Source organism: Camelus bactrianus, chromosome 2 (genome assembly GCF_048773025.1).
Source record: "Camelus bactrianus isolate YW-2024 breed Bactrian camel chromosome 2, ASM4877302v1, whole genome shotgun sequence".
Lineage (NCBI taxonomy): Eukaryota > Metazoa > Chordata > Mammalia > Artiodactyla > Camelidae > Camelus > Camelus bactrianus.
The window spans coordinates 107323307-107348737 of NC_133540.1; the positions used below are offsets into that span (position 1 = coordinate 107323307).

The following is a 25431-nucleotide window of genomic DNA, read 5'->3' on the forward strand; positions in this document are numbered from 1 at the left end:
ACCCTAGATATAATGAGAAGAAGAAAACCCAACAATTGCTAAAAATAGAACATTTCTAAGAAATCACAGTAACATTTTTTGAGTACTTTCTATATGCCGGGAAAGTTTCTAGGCACTTTATGTGTGTTCATACATAAAACGCTTAGAACTCAGCAACTCTGGTGAAACAAGAATTATTGTTTCCTTGTCTGCACCCTGCAGAACAAGGTAACGGGCATCCATCTTGTTTCTAGGAAGGTGAATTTTAAAAAATCATTTGTTTCCTTTTAGTCAGCATTGGCGTGTGAATTAAATTTCCTTCTCTAGTAAACGTCAGAGCATTTGTCTTCTTGGGCTGTCCCTGGATCCATGTGTTACAGTAGGTTTGCTGTTAACTTTTCAGACTGCTATTGAGCAGTTTTGTATCTGGCGATTTTAACACCTCCCTTCCTTCTGTACCACCCACTCAAGTTCATTACAGGTGCCCTTAGCAAATGACTCCCAAGGCATTTAAGTGGCCAAAGCTCATTGACCAATGAGGAGAGGTGTGCCATGTATAACAGCGTTACGCAGTTCCTGGGATCAGGAGCGAAGTTTGCTTAAGCAAAGCTTTTGTTACCATTAGCCTGTCGCATCCTGATTTCAAGACTGGAAAGGTAGGGAACACCTTATTTGTTGTAATTGGAAGAGAGGAGGAGATGGTTTTGTGTTTGGTTAAAGTAATTTAGGTCAGGTTGAATAAACAAATGATCCATTTTGTTCTTAATTGAAGGTAAAAAAATTGGAAGTTTGTGAGAGTTTCAAATGCTGCACAGTTTGCCTTACCAGAAGCAAAACCAAAATTCTGAAGTTAAGAACATTAAAAAACAAAAAGATCAGTTTGTCTAGCATCTCTTCATTTTAACACACTTGAAAAAACTAGGTTAAGGAGAGTCATGTTTTCATAGATTGCTGCTGTTTTAATTGTGGGATTAAAAAGCAGGAATTTATCAACAATATTTGCATTTATTTTCCAAAGTCATTTCAGAGTCAGTCCTTAGAGAAGAAATTTGTGACTTTAAAAAATATATGTATGTGATAAGAATAAGAAACTGATGGAATTAGTATTTGATAGTTACTACATAAAGGTTAGCAATAATGACGTTTCCTCTGAGAAAAGTTCTGGTATAAGAAGACTGTTGTATTAATCATTTTCTCAAACCAATAGCAAAGTTTATGAAATGGAATTAGTTAAATATAAATTATATACCTTAAAGACTATACAAATTAGTTTCACTTTTACTAGAAGGAATAGTTTGGTATATTTTATGCATTATTTAATTTCTAATATTAACTCAAGGAAACCAGAGATAAAGAATCTTTATTCACTTCTCCTACCTGGAAATGCAGCAATTTGAATAGCATTTGAAGCTAATTCTGAGAAGCAAAACCCTCTTCATTGTGAATAAAATGATGAGTCAATGGGACAAAATGTATACATTAAGAACATGTTATTATATTTATTCATTAGCCTACATCTAATGTTTACTACCAGAAAGTAAGTTTGGATTCTAAGAAAAGTGTAACTGGTTTCCCATGGTTGCTTTTTCCCAGAGATGGCTTAATGTATTTTATAACAGAAATTAGATAATATACTTGTTTAAAAATACATGAGAAATGGTACCATTTGGTAAAAAGTTTTTTAAAAACGTTAAAGTATTTAGTTAAAACTCTCTCTTTGCCTAATTTGTGATGAGAATTTTTTAAGCATATATTATCAATTATAAATGCCAAATAATTTCGGTTATCTCAGTTTCCCCCTTTTTAACAATTATTTTTATATACTCCTTTAAAAGATTTGCCTCCTGAAAGTTTCTACTTCTATTAGAGTTATTCATACTGCCATTTTATGAGACATGTACTCTCAAGATCTCCTTCCTAAATAAGTCTCTTATTCTGGGTGACTCTTTGGGGGAGGTGGACGTGGGTTGACCACCAGTCACAGGGTTAACTATTCACAGCACAGAATACTTGCTAGCCATCTTTTCTGGTGCAAGTAATTGCTGTTTCTCAATTCCAAGCTGAGGTTCAAAGGTTTAGACTAACTTCACAAGATCAGAGGTCAGGCACGAATTGCTGCAATTTATATTTCAATTCTGCCGATATGACAGAATTTCACAGCTATGATGATTGCTTTTTCCACTTCTGCACACATACCAGGCCAGGCAGTTAACAGTGTAATTTGTACAAGTCAGCCCTTGGCACCCAAGTTTAATGAGTAACTAGCTGGTGCCTTAGGTTTCACTGGTACAAGGTGCACAGTATAAAAAGGGTCAAATGTCAACGCACAAAGACGGAGGGGGTGGGGAGTGATATCAATAACCACCACCTATGAATCAGACGTAATTTGTGTTCATTTTAAAAATAATTTCTATGATGGGAATGTTGGCGTGTTCGTTTTCCTCGCTTCTGAAAGAGGTAGATAATTTTGTTCAATGTTAGCAAGAAAGAACAGTGTGATTAGAGATTATTGAGAACTGTAGAAAGCGAAATTGCAGGCTCTGTTTACACTTTTCATGGATCTCTGATTTCTCAAAAACCTCCCCAAATGTGCCAGCTTTTCAAGAATCTCAAGAACAAATTGGGTAACCAGGTGTTTCTGAGCCCATGACACTTAGGATTATCTAACATTCTCTATACTTCATCCAAAATGTCAAACTCCTATCTTTATTTCTAACCCAAGTCAAGAATATCTTTTACTATTTAAAGTTGAGTATTGGGACTCTTCAAAAAATTCTTGGATGGTGGGTGTTGAGAATCCATGGGTTTGCCATTCACAGTTTTGACTTCTCATAAATGACTCTGAAACTACAATATAAATATATGTAACTTGTCATTTTTGTTATAACACAAATTTTAATTTTCTACTCTTCCAGACTGGGGGTAGAAGCAATTGGACTCTTCCATAGTGCAGAATAATTAAGCACACAGATTCTGGTGTCAGAATCCTGGGTTTAAATCCCAACTTCATCATTTACAGTTAAGAGACTTGAGCAAATGGGCAGCCTCCCTCTGTTTAGTTCCTTCATCTCCAGAACGAGTGTAACCATAGAATCTGCTTCATGGGGTTGTAGTAATAATTAAATAAGACAATGTACTTGAAATGCTTAGCACAGTGCCTGGTTTATAATAACTTCTCAGGGAATGTTAATTGTTTTATTAATATTATTAAGTTACATACCTTGTGAATAAGCCTTCCCTACCTTATATATCAGCCTAACTTGTTTAGACTTGATCTTTGCAGGAGGGTGACGTGGTCAAACTGTATGTTTTTAAATGGTCACTTTGTCTCCATGAGAGCTAGATTGATTGCAGTAGGCAAGAGTGGATGCGACCAAGTCAGCTGGGAGGCTGCTGTAGCCATCCAGGCAGGAGCTGATGGTTGGCAGTTTATAAGATGCTTTCAAATGCAGTGTCTCACTTTTATCTTTGTAATAACTCTCACGTGTGGAGTTAGGATGCTGAAGCCAGAAGGTGGCATGTCTGTGGTCAAACGCTGCTGATGACAGAGTGAGAACCAGAACTCTGTTACCAGACTCTTGCCCTGGCAGCTTTAGGCCCGTGTACTAGCACCCCTGGGTGTGGAGAGTTCATTTACCTTTAGAGAGGACTTGTTTTTAAAAACAGAATTCTCATTCCTTGGTTGAAGGCATGGGGTGAGAAAGTTATTTTTAGCCTAGATTTATGAGTGAGAGTTGGGAGAAGCAGAACAGGACATAGAACTTGATGGACATCTTTTTGGAAAAAATACATTGATTAATTTCACATATTTTATTTGTACCCTGCCTCATTCCAAAAATGGATTTGAAACTGCTTTCAAAACTACATAAGGTAGACAAGATAAAGGTGAGAGGGTAAAAAAATCAGGGTGAGCAAATTAAGACGATGCCACAGTTGTCTTAAGGCCAACAAACGTTTGCCCTCAGATCCCACCATTTACTGAAGAAGGACCATGAGTAACATAAGATTCACATGCCTGAAAAAATAAAAGCAAACCAAGTGTTCTACTCAGAATAGCTTTTTCTTCTACTGGAATCTAGGAAAGTTCCCCCATTTGGTCTTCCTAAAGACTCCGTGATATAATGGTCAATAGCCATAGCTTTTTCACAGAATAAGGAGTGGGTGAGGGGGTTGGAGTGAATTAATTAACCCAGTTAATGTCTGGAAACCATTTCTTTTCTCTAGGAACTTCCCCACAAATCTTATTAATACATGTAGTTAGGTGGCCTTTAGTAAGATAGTTTCCTCCACAGTAATATGAAGGATTTATACTAAGATGGACTTCTCAGATGGGGTGCCCTGGGGTACCCAATATTGTGTCAGGAGGAGGGTGAAGCCACAGGGAAAAAGTGGCATGTGGGTTTTGCTTGAAGATTTTTATGACAAAACAATAATACAATTTTTAGTAAATGGATTGTGTTTGGAATCATTCTGGAAAATCAGATTTTTCTGGAAACAAACAGTTGAGCCTAAGTGTTTTATTTGGGGAAAATTTTCTGCCACTTGAATAGTTGTGAGAGGCACTTCTTCCCCTCATTAAAATACAGCACAGAAGTATGTAAAACCATAATTTCATTTATATGTTAGTGATTTGCTTTTAATTAATAGTTAACATGCCCGTTACTATGATTACTTTTCAAAAAGGAAAATTTGCCATTATAAAGCGAAAAATTAAAATTCTGCACAAATTATATGTGCCAGGAATAGTGCTTTATAAATACTTTCTCTGTTCTCCATACAATCCTGCAAGAAATTAGTTCCACTTTAACAATAGGGAAACTGGGGCTCAGAAAAAGTTGAATAAATTTGTCTGGATTCACGTAGCTAGCAAATGAATTGTTCAGCAGTCTGCATTTTATTCTGTTGCCTTGACAGGGTAGAATTAGTTTCAGGACACAGTTTGTAATTTGCACGTTTATTTTTATTTATCAGACACTGTGATGTTGACCATCAGGTATTATCCAGGATACAGCCCTTAGGAAATAGTCCTCACAGACGTGGGTGAGGATTATACACTTTGAGATGTACAGAGTTTAACAGCTATTACTCTATGATTTATTTGAGGGTGAGGCCTTTTTTTTTTTTTTTTAAGTAGGTCACTGATAATAAAGATTAAATAAAGCCAGCTCATGGTTTAGTTTTATGGCTTGTGATCCTATGAAGTTTTGGATCCTACTGAATGCCTTACCAGTCTTTGCAATATCAAGATAGTTATGGCAGAGTAATTTTGGAGCTGTAACTGACTTCGGAGGCTATTTAATCGGCAGGTTCCAAATTGTGCTCTGTAGACCTGAGAATCCTCTGGTGCCCCCACACAGCCCCAGTGGACGATGGAGCAGGATGGGTGGAGATGCCTCCCCGTATCACCCCCTACCTCCAGCTCAGCTAGCTCCTTGTTTTAGCGGTTTGTTTCTGCATCTAGGTAAATTTCTGGTGAAAGAAAGGATGCTACACCTAAAAAAAAAAAAAAAAAAAAAAAAGAATTAAGACAAAACAAATATTAAAAACCAGTTTGAAACTATTTGTAATCCAAGTCCTTTATTTTTCTTTAGGGGAGCAAACTTTGGCTCAGACAGGTGAAATGATTTGCCTGAGAACACAGAACGAGGCATGGCAGGGCTAAAGGTAAAACCCCAGTCTTCTAGGGGCTCCCAGTCTAGTGTTACAGCCACCGTTCCATATTGAATCTTGGAAGTTATGTGGACCCTCAGGTGGCTTGATGAGGGCTCTCTGTAGTTAGGAGAGAATATTCCTGAAGTTTAGCAGATTGCATTTACAGATATGAAACAAAGGTAAACGTTTTGTGCTTTGGATATGTTTTAATGTCTCATCCAAAATACCCTTATTTTGAACTAACTTAAGTTTTTCTTAACTTGAATGTTTTCTGTATCACAACTTTTAAGATTATCCTAGGACCCCTAATCCTATTTTTTGTAGAACTCTGCATGCAAAGAACATCCTCAGAAGAGTCTTAATTCCACATTTTAGGGCAGAATAACAAGTCACTTTTATACCAGCTCTGGTCAGTTGGTAGCGGTTGGCTGAAGTGCTTGTTTCAGTGGTTTTTGACAGCCTCTTTGGATTTAGCAGGAAAGAGTGTGATGGTCGATAGTGTCATGTGACATAGGCCCCCAAATCGGGGGCAGGGGGAGGGGGTCCAAGGGCTAGATATTATCATCTCTGTAAAGGGCACCTCTTCTCTTTGTGAACCTATAAGCATAACATATAAACTACATCTGTATTCCTTCCTAAACATTGTGTTGTTCATCTTGAAGGTGGAGTAGGGGGCTCTAAATACAGCAGAGGGAAAGATATAACACATGGAAGAAATTGGTCCTTTTTTTTTCCCCCACTGTTCCTGTTTCTTCAAGGATAGGAGGAGGAATAAAGGATCACATCTCTTGGTTTGTAGAGGACATGATAATTAGAGTAATGGTAGTTCGTTTTTTGAAGAGAATGGCCCCAAATTGGTCATGCATATATGAAAATTATATTGAAATAGAAAACATTACTAGCAATTTTTTTTTTACCCCTTAGGATTTGCCTCAAAGGACACTCCAGAAATTGAACTGAGAAATCCCAAGGAAGCTGCCAGAGTGTCCCTGTGTATTCTTACTCTACATCGTGTAAAGGATCAGACAGATCAAATTAGTGGTTTCTGGTGAGTACACCTGCTGGTGTCCTTTTCTTCTTCACTTAAGGAAAATCTTAAATTTTCATTCTTATTAACCAAGATATCTGCTGTATAGACAATGTGTACCTGGTGTATGTTTATGTGGCATTATTAGTGGTACATACAACATAAGTCATTTTGAACCAACAATGTAAGTCCTTGTGTCTTTGTTCAGTTTACATCTTTGTGCCCCAAGAGGAAAAACTGCTGCTGCTATGTGAGCATCTTAGGAATTAAGAGACATATTTGCATATAATAATTGCATATTGCTTATGAATCTATCTCCTCCACCAAAAAAAAAAAAAAAAAGGAAAACAGAAAGAAAAGAAAAAAAGAGGTCAGGTACGTTTCAATCAGAGTTGTTCAAAATTTTGGACGCAAGGAAGGGTCCTTTGTACAAGCTAGAGAAGATATTGGTATGTTCTTGAGCAATCTGTGTGCCTTCTCTAATTTCTGTTTCCTCATCTGTCATGTAAGGTAAAAATAGCTGTCATGTCCTACTCTCCAAATCATGGCAATCCAGTGAATTACAACATATGTAGATGTACTCTGACAACTAAATGCTTCTCCACAAATAGAGGGTATTATTGATCTGTGGGTGATAATCTTAGTATGTATGATATGGCAGGGATGGAGTACATAAAAGAAAGAGGCTACTTGTATCAGCTTCACCCAGAACCTTGGATGGCCAGCCCTCCCAGCTGCAGCCACAGCCCTCACATAGTCCTGAAAGGTAGAGGCAGCAGATCCCTGGATGTCAGGGAGGAGTTACTGGTGATATTGATTGCCCAGCAACTCCCCACTTCCCTCCCTCCCCACCTTCCCCACCATTCTTTCTTTTCATTTCCTCTAGGCTGGGTTCTGGACTTAGCCCACAGAATTCAGGGGCTCAGATTGCCAAAAATGTCTAATTCTATATGTTTTTCTTTGCATAAAAGCATATTTATTAAAGGAAATTTGGAAATTAAAGAATACTATAAAATTACTTATAATTCGACGACCCAAAGATAGCTGCAGTTAACTTTATAGTATATTTATTCCTGTTTAGTTTTTTAAAATACTTCATACATATTCTAAAATATTTTTAACAAGGTTAACTTAATTGAGAACATGAAATAAGTATTCTAGCCAACAACTATGCTGTAATTTTTTTAGCCATTTCCATTACTGTTGAGCATTATGTTTGTAACATCACGTATAAACATATACTATTGTGTTCATTACATTATGCTATAAATCCTACTGTAGAGAACAGACCTGATTTAATTTTACTTGTGTCTCTTATTATTTTCTCAAGGTAAATTTCTATACATGGAGTTAATGAGAATGAACTATTTTTAATGACTCCTGCAAAGCTCTTGATGTTGTTAAAATGTCTTCCGGAAATGTATTAAATTATACTTGCCCTCCCATCTACTCCCACCCATTATATATGACAGTGTTCATCTCACTGCACACATACATGTACAGACTGAGTTCTATCACATTGAGAAGATTGAAAATCATAAATACTTCTACAGGAGCTCAGGAAATATAAGTCCATTCCCTCCCCTTGGCTCACCCCAGTCCTTACCAATACCAGTAGAAGAGTGTATCTCAGACCTGTTTATGGGGAAAAGCATATACGAGGCTTGCATTCATTCAGCTGGTATTTTTTACCACCACTTTTGTTCGTTTCTGTAATACGTGCTTCAGGAGAACAAAAGAAGATTCCTTCATTGTCTATGAGAAGCTTAATTCTGTTGGTGAGTCTAGACAAACAACAAACAAAAACACTCAATATTGGACAGCTCACTTCTCAAAACCTGTTTCTTCTTTAAAGTTAGAGGTGCAGTTCATCTGTATCTGAAGAGCATCTAAGGTGGTTTTCAGTAAAAATATGTGAGTAGGCAAGGTAGTAAAAACAACCAGGATATCTCAACTCAACTGTGAGCGATACGATGTGTTGTGTAACTTCCATTGTCTGGCAATGAACGCACATCAGTTCTTTAGCAGAGAAAAGTTCCCCTGCATTAAACACTAGGAAAAATTTTCAAGTTAATGGTATTTTTTAATGTGAAAGTAAAGTAATAGGAAAATCCTTCAAGATAGCCTCTAAGGTTTCTTTTAGCTCTAATATCTATAACTCATAAGTAACAGGCTGAGGACTTCCAAAGCCAAGGAATAGTCAGCAGCCTTCACAGAGAGATTCATAGAATTGTGACCGGAATTTTAAAGTGATAATTTCTACAGATTAGTTCTAATCTTCATCCTCAACAATTGCCCCCCTAAACACATACAAACTGAAAGTCTGTGTTTGTACTGTTCATGAGTTTTAATCAGATTTTCAAACTTTGTAACAGACCAATACGTTCATGACTATTTAGCTGTCCTTCACTGCACCAGACATCTACCAGAACAAAACAAATTGACCCAACTACTGAGCTGCACTGAGCGGTGTCTGGGAGACTGGGCCAAACTTTGGCAAGAAAGTCTGCCACTGGCCATTGGTGTCTCTCTGAGGTAGACTGTCCCTTGCATTTTAACAAGAGTAGATACTATGTAAATACTTGCTGGATCTCTCTCTACTCAGATTTTGTGCCACTTTGTAATATTGGTTTGTACTTAAAAGAAAAAAAAGTTACGTATATGTTGGAACAACTTCCAAAATCTAAAAGCATGAAGGAATTGTAACACCCCAGACTATGTCTAATCCCAATCTTGGGAAAAGGACACATTTTGACTATATTTCACACAGTTAAAAAGCCTCAGTTGAAAAGCCAATATATTGATCATTTGTCTCTCTCTGCGATTTGAATCATAAACATGAAGAAAAAAGCCACATAACCTAGAACATCATTTTTCTCATTATTTTCCCATTTTCTCTTTAAAATCTGCATTCCTTCCTCCTTTTCACTTCATATATTAGCTCTGCTGGTTTTTCCAGACTCTTTTTTTGTTCACTGTGGTAAAACATGCATAACATAAAATTTACCATTTTAACCCATTTTAGATATGCAGTTCAGAGACATTAAATACATTTTCATTGTTGTGCAAATATCACCACCATCTAGCTCCAGAACCTTCTTATCTTCCCAAAATGAAACTTTGTATCTATTAAATAAGTAACTCTCCATCAGCCCCCCTCCTCAGCTCCTGGCAGCCACCATTCTACTTTCTGGAAGGCAGCTACGCTCACCACTGTACCACCAATGCCCATTCTACTTTCTGTCTCTGTAACTTTGACTATTCCAGGTATTTCATATAAGTGGAATTATACAATATTTGTCCTTTAGGGTCTGATGTATTTCACTTAGCATAATGTCTTCAAAGTTCACCCATGTTGTAGCACGTGTCAGAATTTCCTTCCTTTTTAAGGCTGAATGTTCTATTTTGTGTATATACCACATTTTGTTTATCCATTCATGCACTGATGAACATACAGGTTATTTCCACCTCTGGGCTGTGTGTATAATACTGCTATGATCACAGGTGTACAAGTATCTGTTCACATCTCTGTTCTCAGTTCTTGTGGGTATATACCCAGTAGTGGAATTGGTGGATCATGTGATAATTCTATGTTTAAGTTTTTGAGGAACCGTCATACTGTTTTCCACAGCAGCTGCACCACTTTTTATTCCCACCAGCAATACATGAGGGTTCCAGTTTCTCCACATTCTTGCAAACACTTAACTTCTGTTTTGTTTTGTTTTTTAAATAATAGGTATGAAGTGGTATATCACTGTGGTTTTGATTTGCATCTTCCTAATGATTAGTGATGTTGAGCATCTTCTGCTTGTTGGCTATTTGTGTATCATCTTTGGAGAATTGTCTATTTAGCCCTTTGCCCATTTTTAAATTGATTGGTTTCCTTTGTTGTTGTTGCATTGTAGGAGTTCTTTATATACTCTGGATATTAATTCCTTAATATTTTGAGAGATCATTTTCTCCTATTTCATGGGTTGCCTTTCACTCTGCTGATAGGGTCTCCTTGGATTCACAAAAAGTTTTCATTTTGGTGTAGCCCAGTTTATCTGTTTTTTCTTTTGTTGCTTGTGTTTTTGGTGTCATATCCAAGAAATCAATGCCAAATCCAATGTCATGAAGCTTTTCCTCTATATTTTCTTCTAAGAGTTTTATAGTTTTAGCTCTTACACTTAGGTCTTTGATCCATTGTCAGTCAGTTTCTGTATATGGCATACGGTAAGGGTTAGGGTTCTTTCTAAAGAGGTACTTTTTAATCCCACCAAGTCTCAGGGAAGATATGTCAGTTAAGCAACTGGCACACATATTCACGCCAATGCTTATCTTCATCCACTTTCCTTTCTAGCATAGGCTTCGGTGGTTTCCCAACAGACAGGTGAGAAAAAGCTGAAGCAACTGGGGAACTAACATCTCAGCTGGCTCAGCTCTCATAACTAGGAAACAGCAGTGAGAGCAGTGAGGCAGTGGCTGGGATCAGCGAGCATTGTCACGTAAACATGCTTCATGAAATCTTCAACAAAAGAACAGCAAAGGTAGATAGCACTGTAGGCTGGGAAGAAAAAAAGCGAGCATGTGCATGTGTCTGTATGTGTGTTGTGTCTGTACATATATTTGGCAGCAGAGGGAAAGAGAGAGGTCACTCCACATTGAGTGTGACTATGAATTGGGCTCCATCAAATATTTATTTATTTATGTTCATACCAAAATAAATTTCTCTCAGCTGTTTCAGAGAAACACAACTAGATTAGCCACAATTACGTGGGCAAACTATGTTACCAAAACAGCCTAGTTCTGTGTTATGGTGGACAGAACCTAAAGTTGCTCACAGCGCAAAATGGGAAGGTCTGCCTTGTCTTCACTTGCAGAATCTTGAGAAGTAAGAAGAAACTAGCAGGCCACGTAAGCTGCCTCACCTAGTATCACCTGGACCAATGGTCTGCGCTGGACTGGCTGCCCTGATAGGCTTGGAGGTAGCACCACCGCACCAACATACCATAGTTGCAGGATTCTGCACATGAAGTGGATTCTCAGCATTAGAACCTGGTATTGGCAGTTGGGCATCCAAATCTCAAATTAGCATTAAATCTACTAAGACTCTGGCTTCAGGACCTATGAAAAACAAACTGTGACCCACTTCATCCCCTTGGTTTTCATAGGGACTGGTTTACAGGGATAAATTATTTGCTTATTTTTGTCATAAAAGGTGATTTGGAGAAAAAAGAAATAAAAAAGCCTCTTAAATTTTCTGATGTCAGGAGGGATAAGCGAAGCCATACTTTCTAAAAACTACAAGACTGGTATACTATATTTCCCTTGAAGCATTAAAGTCATTTCACGCTTTATTAACTCAAAAAATATCCAGCATTCCCCTGTGAGACTGGGAATAAATGACTAGCTTAAATCGGGGCGTTTTTACTGGTATGCTAGTTTTTCAATTGAAATATTAACTCCATAACAATGAAAGTACAGGCTGCATGAGACATGAACAGCAATTATGTCTCCAACAATAGTCCCAGGAGTTTAATATGCCTGAAAAATCATACACTTCCTGACACTTGAACATTTCATTCTAGATGCCCTAGGTTCAGTAAAACTCTGGAGATAAATTTTCTGTTCATTTCCATTCTTAAATTTCAGTCTATATTTCATGAGTTTCTTTAATATAGTTCTGCTTTCTGTGTAACTTTTATGGTCTGTGTAACTTTTATGTAAATTTCCAGCTAACTTTAACTGCCTAGTTAAATTATAGAGACTGGGAAAACTGGTTCTCCTTCCCTTCTCTCTCTCTTCTTCTCTTCCTTCTTTTAATAAATACCTTTCCTCAGAATAGAGCAACCTTTTTTCCCCACTATCTGCAAATTCTACCTCAAAAAATTAGAAATTTAGCATTTCAATAATTTGTAATTGACAAACTCTCTTCGTTTCCCTAGTTCAAACCAAATATTACTACATTTTGTTCAAGTGGTAAATACCTGGTAAAAAGTAGTTTGTGTCTGCGTGTGTATGTGTGTGTGTGTGTGTGTGTTATTTAAACAAGGATTAAAGCAAACAGCTAATCAGACAGTAGCATTGCCCTATTCCTATATGTTACTCTGGGGTACTTATTAACCAAGGCAATTGCATTTGAAAACCAGAGATATTAAATGAGAATTTAAGATGAGAAAAAGAAAATAATAATTAAGAAAAAGAAAAGTTGAAAGAAATGTGAATCAGGAGGAAAGATAGCAGGCGGCAGTGATGGTAGTGATTTTTTTTTCCCACTAAGACCAGAGGTCCCAGGGCTGCTTCCCCACCTTATCCCCTCTTGCCCCCTGTGTGGCAAGATAGATGAGTGAGTGACACCACTGGATCGAGAAACTTGGAGATTTCTTATTTCTATTTTACTATATTCAGTATCAGATTAGTCTGTAATTTCTCTTCCAAGTCTTCAAGACCCACTGCCGCATGGTAGAGAACTGCCCAGGAGCAGAGCAATACCACGGAGAAAAGGACCCTGTCCCAGAGTGTGAGCTCAAGCACTGTAACACTCAGCCTTTTATAAAACCTGCACATAGGAGAGCGTTTGGAAAGTGCTCTCTTTGTGCTTATTTCCTTGTAGCATAAAATGTCTGCCAAATCCCTGAGGCAATATAATAGAAACTAAGCATATTGGTGCAGGCAAAAAAAAAAAAAAAAAATCATGGAAGTTCTCCAGCTGCCTGACCGGTGCCTGCTTACCAATAAGAATCTAAAGAGACTTAGCTGTCTTCCATCAATAGTTGGTGGGACCTTTCCCCTTGACACTGCTGGTGCCTGAGCTGTGTATTAGAAATGCCAGCTCCAATACCAAAAGTGACCTAACTGTCCTTTGGTGGGCTCCTTCTGGTGTTGCAGACAGACTGCTGGACAATGCTTAGTATGACTCTTTGTACGCTGTTCCTAGGTGCCAGTAAACCACAAAAGTTAAATATAACTAGATAAATAGAAATAGAAAAAAAATGTCCAAAGCAATTTATCCCACCCTGTTTCTTATAAAAGACAGTTCTTACTCATTGGTTCTTTCATTCATTTATCCCTTTACTGAAGCATTTCTTCATTCAGGGCTATTCACTGGGGATACCAAAATAAAAGTCCCTGCCTTTGAAAAGCTTCAATTATAGCTAATGAGATAAGCATTGTTTTAATTTTTCTAATACAGTTCAAACAGTATAGAATAAAGTGGAATTAGACTAAAATATCTAAAATCACTTCACAGGAGAAAATGAATTTTAATTTTTCTGTTATTAAGAGACCTCTCTCAGATGACCCCATTTCTAATACAGTCCAAGTTTTTACAATAAAGAATTAAGCTACCGGGTGTCAGGGTTTAACTTTAGCCATATTTTTGCTAGAAGGACCTGTTTTTTGTTTTTTTTTTCCACTTTTTTCTTTATTGAAGTGTAATTGATTTACAATGTTAGTTTCAGGTGTACAGCAAAGCAGTTCAGTTATATATATACATATACATATAATTTCAGATTCTTTTCTATTATAGCTTATTCTAAGACATTGAATATAGCTCCCTGTGCTATACAGTAGGTCCTTCTTGTTTATCTATTTTACATATAGTAATGTGTATCTGTTAATTCCAAATTTATCCCTCCCCTGCTTCCCCTTTGGTAACTATAGTTTGTTTTCTGTGGAAGAATCTTCTCTTTAAACTATCATTTTCGTTTCTCCCTATATTCTTCATCATCATAATAAAAACCAGACATAACCTGAGGAAGAACAAAGCTAGAAAGCTAATACAGGGAGAATAACATTTAACTATTTAATGAATAAAAAGAAAATATAATTTTGGGGTTAGTTTAAAGTTGCATGAATGCATATTGTCTTTGCTTCCCACTGGAAGGTTTATTTCCTTTTATATTTTTTCTCACAGAGAGTCTATTATAGTCATTGTTGTAATCTTTGAAAATGTTTTTAACTTCAAAAATACCTGGCATTCAACTTAAAATTTGTAGAAGAAGGTAACCCATGGCTTATTCAATGTTGAGAGTATTTCTGGACAAATGCTCTTTCATTATAACTACTGCTTTGGGATACTTAATGAAATACAAGGACATCAACATTAAACAGGATCTGGTTTTTTTCTGTGGTAGCAGATATTGTTTCATAGCCAGAACTGAAATGACTAATGTTAACCAAACAAAATCAGAAGGTCACACCTAAAACTGAAGCTAATGTTTGACTATGTCATTCCATTTCAGAGTCTTTGTTTCTGAACAGGCAATTTGTCATTTTCTTACAAAGAGACCTATGATATTCTTGTATACTACTATTTGACATACCACCAGGAGGTAAATAACAGAACATATCCTGTAAAGCATGTACTGATGTAGACATGGCATAGTAATGATAAATCCTACTAGTACCATATAGCTACTACTTGCAAATATAGTTTGAATTTGAGGGAAAAGAAAGGCATTTACACACCATCGTAAAGACTGTAAGCTACTACTCTTCATATCTGGATCTCGACTATACTTCGACTGTCCAGACTTTGTTTTGTCTTGAATATAAAGCAGACTCTAGTGCCCAGTAGAAGTTAAACTAGAGGCTATCACCCCAAAGAGAAGTCTCCTTTATTAGATTAGAATTCCAATTTTATCCCTGTCTAATTGTGATTTGGAGCTTAAGCACATGATCATCCAGTTTCTCCATCAAGAAAAAAAGGCCTGCTACTTTGGCATAGTATTGTAAGTATATATATATATATATATATATATATATATATATATATATATATATATATATATATATATATATATATATATCTCCATACGTAGGGAAGGTATAAACAGGAAAGACATTTGTAGAGAGATCAATTTTTCAACAACTTGAATCATACTCTGGATGACACAGGGGACTTCCTATCTAAAGTAACTCTATTATAAATCCCTTTGCAAATTAAAGAATGTTTTTATAATAAAAATAACCATCCATCAAACTACCAGTTTGTATATTCAAATACTGGCACATAAGATTTTTCTAAGAATATTATTCTCAGGTAACTTTCTTAAACTTGGGGTGGTAACTTCAATACATCATAGTTGACAAACAATGTTTACTACTACATTCAGTGGGTAGACACAAAGCATTAGTGTAGGTATACTAAGTAGTAATAAAAAGAATACAATACTTACAGAATTGAACAAATATCAAGTGTTGCTTTTTGCATAATCATTAGCTTTAAAAATGCATCATTATAACCACACATTTCACATATACAGTGTCTTAAAGCACTTTCCTATGTAAATATGAAAGGTGATAGCTATAGAAGTTCCCTTCCGGTTTGTCCACAAAAATCTAGGAGTAAATTCCCTCCGATTGTTTAGCTTTAACAATTATTTTATCAGCAGAAAATCAATTTCAAGCAGAAAATTCTGTTATCAAGCAGGACACGTATTCCTCGCAGTGACGCATTGAGACAGTGATTAGCACCACCACTGGTCTCTTTCTGCAAATGAGGATGATGAGGAAGAAGTCTTTAAATAACTTACCCAACATCATACAACTATACAGTTAAAGAGCTGGGGCTCAAACCTAGGAACTCTGACCCTAGAGCAGGGGTCTTTTGCTATAAAGGGTCAGACAGTAAATATTTTAGGTTTTGTAGACCGTACTGTCCCTGCTGCAGCATTTTCAGCCCTGCCACTGTCGCATGAACGCCATGGACAGCAGGTAAACAAACGGGCATGGCTGTGTTCCAACACAACGTTATAAGAACAGCCACAGGGTTCCATTTGTCCCTCTGGCTGGAGTTTGAGGGCCCACGTTTTAAATTTCATCTCACTGAGATGTCATGAAAAATCAAATCCTTAAGGTGACTTATACACATAATAGGTGCTCAGAAACGGCACCTATAATTAACTCAAGAGTTTTTAAACCATACATTACAGAAACTATTTGTGAGAGATTATTTCTCGTCCATCTCCTTCCCTTCATGGAGGATTGCATTTAAGTCATCTCTTCTCTTTTAGTGCTGCTCTCTTCTTAGCATATAAGTACACTCTGCAGCCACTTTTCCCAAAATACTAAACATGCTGTGGAACACTGTCCTCCTCTGAAATCATGTCACTGTGCTAAGTGATGGCAGTCAGCAGTGTCTGGCTCATAAAGATGCTCAATAAAATGGATTTTGATTTTCATGATTTCAGTTCATTCATTCCATTACAACATCATTGGGTAAGTACTACATTTGCAATGATGCACTATATGATCTTGTAGTTTTAAGTGTAGGAGGATAAGAAGAGCTTCACTCCTCCAGAATTTTCATCTGTCTCTAAATATAATTAAACCAGACATGTGCAGATTTTCAGTCCCTGTCCACCTGTTATAGCTGGGTCACTCCTTGGGTTCTGTTTTGACTCATGGTCAATTGCTGCTTGTGTATTTTACTAAGCTACTGTCATAGCTTTGGCACTCAATGAAATGTTTGTTCAAAGAACATATATGACCTCCTAGGGCGAAATAATCTTATGTGGCTGCCCATCTTTGCTCATGGTGTTAGCTCTGCTCTCTCTCCTCTCCCTCCTTCTCTGTCACCCTTGCCAGACTAGGAGCCCCAAGGACTATGCAGTAGTCACCAATGTATTGCCAAGCACCTAGCAAGGCCTGGCATACAGCAGTGTTCAGTTAGTGCAATCAGCAAGTGTTTGAATGAATGAGTGAATAAATGAATGAATGCATACACAAATATTGTTTGATCATCCATTTCATCAGATCATTGCCTTTTGCCTAAGAGGTTCAGAAGTGATTTTAGCATCAGTGAATTGATTGTGTGCCGGGAGCACATTTTCAGTGATCGTTCATAGTATGTCTTTAAAAAGAAAAACTGAATCTTGAGTAAAATTTTCTACATTATTAAAGAACCAGTGACAAAAAGCAGATTGTCAGCAGTTTTCACATGTCCATGAAGCAGAGGGGTCTGAATCTAAATGAGGCACTTCTATAGCTTGGCAGATCTTTAGCCTGATTTCAAAAGCGGTGTTTGTGTGACCCAGGCCTGTTGGTTTGCTGGATGACAAATGAATTTGACAGTAGAATTAGTCTTATAGGGCTTTATGGTGGTGGTTGTTTACTTTGAAAAATTAAATCGATGGGTTTTCAACCAAGTTAAATGAGTAGTTTGGCATCAAAGAAATACTACCTTGGACCTTTGAAAAATCTTGCACATTTCTCAGCATTTGACAGCAAGAGCCAGATCAAGAAACCAAGCCCATGCTGGGGGTGGAGAGTGTAACAACTTCTCTTATTACTTAATTAGTACCTCCCATGTGCAAGTATATGATCTATGTATAACTCTAAGGTAGTCAGACTCGATCAGTAATTCAGAGCAGGGAGCAAATTTTTCCCCTGGGAGGACTTTTTGGTTGTCATATGTTGGAAGTGGGGGTGGGCATCTAATCAGTAGAGAGCCAGGATGATCTGAAACATCCCATGGTGCACAGGACAGGGCCCCCTCCCCTCAGCAAAGAATTACTACCCCCAAAATGTCAGCAGGGAACGAAGTTGAGAAAGTTTGACACCTGAGGTTCCTTTGCAGCTCAAATTCTGAGATTTTAGGAAATTAGATTCTGTATGTGAAAGAATTTTATAAATTGCAAAACACTGCATAAATTCAAGCTGCTATTATGATACAAGTCATCGCTGTTTCTCCTTCTCTTTCTCCTCCCTGGCATCGGTCTGCCAGTCAGCCTTTCATCCTCACCAGATCCCTGGAAGGTGTAGGTCACAGGAGCCCAGACAAGGGGTGAAACGAGATGCCATCCTTCTGCTAGTTCACAGTTTGGGAAAACCTTAATCCAGGAGGCAGAGGTGGCCAAATTTGTGGGGTTCATTTTTTTCAGCACTACCCCATCAACCTGTTGAGAAAAAATATGTGTGTAATGCTTATTTAAAGGGAACCAGATAACAGATTCCCATGGTATTTGTGTACTGCCAAACCCCCACTGAAAACTCCCCTGTGCCGCTCCTTTTGGGCAGGTGATTTTACCTTCTCCTGGTGCACAGCCAGGGCCCTGGGAACCCACAGCCAAATGCCTCATTTTCAGGGATGTGTTGATAGAAATGCCTGAGAAAAGTGAGCCTCATGGCTTTGCATATGTTTATCAAACAGTCATTCACTGAATGATGTCCTTTGCTATAACAAAATCTGACTCTTGAAGTGTCATTAAGAATGAACTCTTCTCAGATTAGCCAGGAACTGACAGAAGGTGTGGCCTAGGATGTCATTATTCTAGTGCCTCCTGAGCTTTTCAGGATTCCCCCTAAATGGAAGGGAGTCATGGGAGGATTTTTGTGTGTCCCAGACACCATGCCTGCAAATAGCTGAAGGTTGTCGGCTGAGATAGAAAGAAAAAGAGCGCAGTTCCGGTCTTCAGCTTATTGTTTGGGCCCACAGGTAAATTCCAGGTCTTCTGCCTCCATTTTGTTAGAACTCCTTTCAACATGTTCACAGCCCGAGGTAACAGAAATGTCCCCATCCCAGAGCCTGCCGGTGGGGGCAGTGTTCTCTCTGCTGTTTACTCTAGTGGGCGGTGGTAACTTGGCGCAGGGCAGTAAGATAACCGCTCTGGGTGAGGCCAAACCTTGGAAACGTTTTGCAGAAGCTGATCTTTGATTCTTTCCCCCCTGACGTGTAGCATTAAATGCCATTTAATCCTGGAACCAGTCCTCTGAAATGGGTGGTTTTATTACTAAAACCATCTTAGAGATGTGGACCTGGAGCCTCATATGACACACCTAGTAAGTCTTGATCTGAACTCCAAAGTCTTCGCTTTTAACCAATATGGGAAGTATTTTATGTACCTGTACATTCTGTATGCTAGGTTGTGACTAAGAAGTGACTGTTAGTAAAGACAAACATTTTATGGTATACATAAAGGACACAGAAGTAGAAATCTAACTGTACACAGAGACAGAATTACCTCTTGGATAAATACATTCTAAAACCTTCCAACTGAATTAAATTCCAGCTAGTGCTGGAAGACACTGCTTGACACTGCATATTATCTTCAAACTGCAATGTGTCTGTTGGTCAGCAAATAAAACTCTCCGAAGAATTCCAAATTGCACATTAATCTCACACACGCACGCACGCACGCACACACGCACCCAGAGCTGTGAACCAAAGTTAACTGTTGGTCTGCATAATTCTAGAGTAAACTCATGTCTGTTTTTGATCCTAGGTAAAGACTGGTTGGTACACATTGTAAATATTTCCCAGTACAGACTTATCCCTTGCCCTCTAAAATTGCCCAGTTCAAAGTTAAAATCCTACTGAAAGGTACTCTGAGCCAGTACTAAGAAGAGGATTCAAATCCTTGAGGATTTCTGTTCTAAGTCTGAGTTAACCCTGAAATATTATTTTACCCCAACAAGCTCAAACTCGACCTAAAACAAAGACAACAAAAATTCTAGCTAATAGTTCAGAATAATAATAGCTTGACTTGAAAGTATTTTCCTCTGTTTTATATGCCAAAGAGTGAATAAATGATTTGTTTCGAATAGATTGCCATGTTTGTTTAATGCTAGCAGCCTTCAGTGAAGACTAATGCGTTTTTAGCGTGCGCAAGAATGGCTCCGTGTTGGGAGGGTCCTGCCCCAGGGGAACTGGCATCCAGGTAGATGACTGGACTTCTTGAATCCAGTGCAGCAAGTCTCTTCAGGTTCTTCCTGGAAGAGCCTCTGCAAACTGCTTTAGCCAAGGGTTAGGTGAGAAATAGGTTTACACTTGGATGCCTGAGCTGTATCACCAGTGGAGAATCACCCTGCCAGACAGCTTACCTGCTATGAATGGAATCTGGGAGACTCTGATACGCCAGTCTACACCAGAACACACAGGCTCATTCTGACCAGTTTAAAGTTGGCTGGGGTAACCTCTTGCTTGTTTCCTTGTAAACACAAGAATCCTACATAGGGGCAAGATTCTTGCCTCAAATTCATATATCTTTTTCTTTTTCAAGTTTCTTGAGCACTTGGTGCTGGGTCCTGCACTAGGAGCTTTACATGGATTATTTCAGCCCTCTGGTAAGAATCGCTTAGGGGCAGCTGTGGTACAAACTCTAAGCCACACTGTCAGGGTTCAAGAAAGCTCTGTGAGGACGAGGTCCACTGGTATCTGGCACATAGTAGGTGCTCAGTAAATATTTGCAGAATGAATGAATAAATGAGCACAAATGCTTCTGTCTCTTTTTAAAATCTTAAGAAATTATTGTTCACATATAAGTATTAGAGCTGAGCCAACAACCTTCACCAGATCTTCTTGTAGGTCTCATAAATTTGACCACATAGTTAAGTGGAAAACAGCTTAGAATAAGGGAGGGGGGAAGGCAGCTCAAGAAGACTCTTTAATATATGTTAGAATTTTTAAATTGGTCCTGAAATTAAGTCACTGCTCAGCACAGGATACAGAGGGAAAAGTGACTGTAATACTTAGCAATAGGAATCTCTGTTATTTAGTCTCACTGACGTGCTCTGCACATCTCCTGGAGCAGAGGTCAGCACACTTTTCTATACCTGGCCAGATAGTAAGTATTTTAGCCTTTATGGGCCATACACTCTGTCTGAACTAGTCAACTCTGCCATTGCAGTGCAAAAGGAGCCATCTTAAAAAACAAAAAGAATATGGCTGTGTTCCAATAAAACTTTATTTACAAAAACAAATAACAGGCTACATTTGGCTCATGGCATAGTTTGCCAAGCCCTGGTCTAAAGCATGTCTAACTGTAATAAATCTTCTGTTCCATCTCTGAAAGAGGGTCATGCAGCTAATGCTGCATAGTTCCCTTTTTTAAGACATTAAGCACACCATATATCTTTTACATATCTAAGCCTTTGGCCTTGAAAACTCATTAAACAGCACACCATGAAATTTATTTAACTGTTATCTTAGACATAAAGAGAAAGGAGTTTGTAGATCATAAGATTTTCTTGAATGTGTTAAACTGACACAATGTACCATTTTTTAATGGCCTCAAATGAAATCTTAATTTTATGGAATCTTATTTTTATTCTTTTTGCATCTCTGAGCCTTCTCATCCTCTCTTTTTTGTATGTTGTGTGTGTGTATATGTTAAAATATACATAACAAGATTACTCCAGTTTTAAGTGTACAGTTCAAAGTACATTCATACCAGTGTGCAACCATTACTACCATCCATCTTCAGAACTTTCTCATCATCCCTCACTGAAACTCCATAAAACACTTAATTCCCCATTCTCCCTCCCCCCAACTCCTGGCAGCCACCATTCTACTTTTTATCTCTATGAATTTGACTATTTAAAATATTTCTCCTTTTGTGTCTGGCTTATTTCTCTTAGGATGCCTTCATGGTTCATTCATGCTGCAGCATGGGTCAGAATTTCTTTTCTTTTTAAGGTTGAATAATGTTCCATTGAGTACACATGCCACATTCTGTTTGTCCACTCATGTGTCAATGGGCTTTTGGGTTGTTTCTACCTTTTGGCTACTATGAATAATAATGTTATGATCACTGGTATACAAGTATGTTTGATTCGTTGTTTTCAATTCTTTTGGGAATGTACCTAGTAGTGGAATTGGTGGATCATATGATAGTTGTTAAGTTTTTGAGGAATCACTATACAGTTTTCCACAGTAGCTGCACCATTTTACATTCCTGCCAATAATGTGCAAGGTTTCCAGTTTTTCCACATTCTTGCCAACACTTGTTTTGGGTTTTTTTTTGTTTGTTTGTTTATTTGGTTGGTTGGTTGGTTAAAACAGAATGCTAATGGATGTAAAGTGGTATCTCATTGTGGGTCTCACTTTTTTTATGTCAGTGTTTGTAGTTAGTGTAAAAAATAGTTCATTTAGACACTACATTAATCTGTGTCTCATCTCGTGCAAGTTATATACATATTTTTTACATATATGTACATTTATTCCTCTCCTAGCTCCAAAATTATGTGAGATGGCTTCTAAGGATATGAAAACAATAAGATAAATAATATTTAAGTAGCTAAATTCATTGCATTGTGGATATAGAAGACTAAAAAAATGAATCCATAGCCAAAATTGGATGAACCCGAGAGTGTTGTAATGTCCTATATAATTACAAAAATTAAAGCAATAAATTCAATCCTGAACCTCCTAGTGGCCAAAGAAAGAAGGGAAAGAGGGCCAGTAACATGATTCATTTATTCTAGATGATGAAAGCTCAGGAACAACGCTTTTCTTGGTTCACAGATGTAAGAAATGAGCTATAACTATTTTTAAACAGATGATTATGTTACACCAGCAGATTGCAGGCTGAAAGCAAACAATTTTTGGTAAACTTAATGATATTGGAATTGGGAATGACTCCCCTAGCCTGATCATTATAAAGCTTTTTTTTGTGTGTTAAATGGTAGTTTCAAAGTACAATTAGGAAAATAAAAAGTCAATTCCACATATCTCAGCAGAGCAATAACGTCTATTCCTTTGGACTTTAGTCACTACGTAATGTCATACAACACGTAAGATCTTGAACTGCCTCATACGCGTTTATATATGTACCTGGCATGTCCTTTCCAGGTCACAGATTATAAATGCATATGTTATTTGTACAAATAATCTTCTTAAGAATATACCCTTATCTTCCTTTTGGAAGGAGGGAAAGCTCTTCATGTTCAAATCTGATATTGAAATTTCTGCTTCAACATGAAACTACAGGAATTAATGTATTATTTTCAAATTTATACCAGAAAAAAGACTTCATGATGACTGGATATGTTGTCAAACCAGCTTTCAAGCAGTTGAAGAGCAAAGAAAATTAAAAATAAGAATAGAAGCCATATCAAACAGATGTTTTTAAAGAACTGAGAAAGTGTCAAAATTACTTGAAAATGGAAAGAACTGGTCTGAAGTTTTACCAGAAGTTAGGATGAAAGATAAGAATAACTGGCATTTCTTGAGCATTTACCATGTTCTAGGCACTGTTCAGAGTGCTTTGTATTAACTCACTCTTCTAAACAAAGTTATTACCTAATGATCATTCCGGTTTTATAGATAGGGAAACTGAGGCATGGGGCAGCTAAGTATCCCTGCTCCAGGTCATACAACCAGGAAGTGTTAGATGTAGGATTCACACATAACCATGCATTCTGGCTCCAGTGGCCACTCACTTACCATTAAGCTGTACTGCCCTTTGATGTTACAGCAAATGAACCAAAGAAGTATTACCAGTGGGCAAAGTAACATCTCAGATTTCTGTTGTGTCCCTATAATTTCTTTTTTAGGGTTTTTGTTTGGTTTTTTTTTTTTTTTTTTTTGGTGATAAAACTTACCTTAATTGTCCTTGACATTTCTCTTAATATCCTTGTATAGAATTATTAAAGATAAGTGATTAAAAAAATGAAAAAAGTTGAATGATAAAACCTTATGCGGCTACTATAAATTAAGGTTTTACAGTGTTAAGAACATGGGGAAAATGTTTATAAAATGAATTAAGGAGCAGGATGTAAATTTATTGGAAGCCCAGCTTCCCCACCCCACCGCCTGCCTGAACTATTAAAAGAAAGATGGAAAAGTTTAAATGTGGCTGTCACTGGGTAGGAGAGTTAAAAATAACTCCTTTTCTTATTTTTCTTAATTTTCCATAAAATTTACTTGAATACTTTTAAAGTCCAAAAAAAATGAAATAAACTTCATGTTTTAAAAAGCCAATCAGAGCTGTTCTTTACAAAAGCATGATACCAAGTTCTTAGTGATAATCTTATTGTATAATTTAAAATCATTTCCACTCAGCCCCATGCTGTATGAGTGAAGGTGGCACGGTTCAGAATTGCACTGTTGTGTGTAGCTATTTAATTTTAAAATAAAGTGAAAATTTCTGCAATAGTCACATTTCAAGTATTCAGTAGCCACGAGTGGCTAGTAACAGCTTTACCATCATCACTGAAAGTTCTACTGCACAGCACTGGTTTGGAAGAAAGAACACAAAATTTGGAGCCAGATGACGTGGAATCAAGTCCTGATACGAGCCAGTACTTGGTGTGAGAAATGGACGATTTACTCAACCTGAGTCTATCTCCTCATAGACAAATTGGGACTAATGATAATGTCACTTACCATGAAAGGAGATTAAGAAGATCAAGTAAGATAATGCATGTAACAGTTTTCTGAAAACCATACTGTGCTTTACCAGGTAGTTGCTGCTTCATAAATCCCCCAGTTTGATCTTAATCTAGCTCTTTGTGCACTGATTCCACATCCATGAATGATTCATACCAAGAATTATGCTGAATGACACCATAAAAATCACACTTACCAGCTCTTAGCACAGTTCCTAGGACAAGTCTTTGGTAATGTAGATGTTTCATCTCTTGTAAAAAGCCTCGGCACACAGCTCTGTATCTTCTGTAATAACACCTCAGTTTTTTACTTAACAATGTAAATACATTGCCCTATTTCCATTCCTAAATGAAAAAGACTGTCTTAAAAAAGAAAGCAAACAAATAGGCTTTGTCTGCCAAAGAAATAAATGGGGCAAAATGCTATAATTTAAAAGGAAATCAATCTGAGTTGACAGTGCAGGAATTAAGCAAAAGATGTTGCCAACTGCTGGAAGAACATGAGGTTTTCACTGACAATTACAGCTGGTTCTCTATGTTTCAAAGCTGTTGGGATACTGATTAAGCGGAAGTACTTGCTTATTCTGATTTTTTTTTCTCCCAAGTCACTTCTGGTTTTTTCTGCAAAACAACTTGCTTAATTTAGACTGTTTTAACGCTGCATATCCAGAGCGGTCTTC

The 25431-nt window shown here is 37.4% G+C and overlaps 1 protein-coding gene and 1 long non-coding RNA gene across 12 annotated transcripts in view; one reads left to right on the forward strand and one right to left on the reverse strand.

Annotated features, from left to right (window-relative positions):
* The window catches only part of RBM47 (RNA binding motif protein 47), a 240335-nt gene that overhangs the window by 202725 nt on the left and 12179 nt on the right, over positions 1-25431 (forward strand). For 6 of the 11 annotated variants that reach the window (XM_074348873.1, XM_074348878.1, XM_074348879.1 and 3 more), the window contains one exon: positions 6556-6679. Coding sequence is in view for 2 of the 11 variants with exons in the window: in XM_074348861.1 (XP_074204962.1) it covers positions 6556-6679 (124 nt within the window). In the remaining 9 variants the exon portion in view is untranslated. Of the gene's footprint in view, positions 1-610; positions 636-5570; positions 5644-6555; positions 6680-25431 lie in introns of those variants that run through there. The other 5 variants (XM_074348885.1, XM_074348899.1, XM_074348893.1 and 2 more) reach the window with 2 other exon arrangements.
* LOC141574250 (uncharacterized) lies at positions 5260-25349 on the reverse strand. Its single transcript, XR_012501164.1, has 3 exons — positions 24949-25349; positions 8265-8442; positions 5260-5472 (listed from the first exon to the last, which is right to left on the reverse strand). It is a non-coding gene; the product is annotated as an uncharacterized LOC141574250 (long non-coding RNA).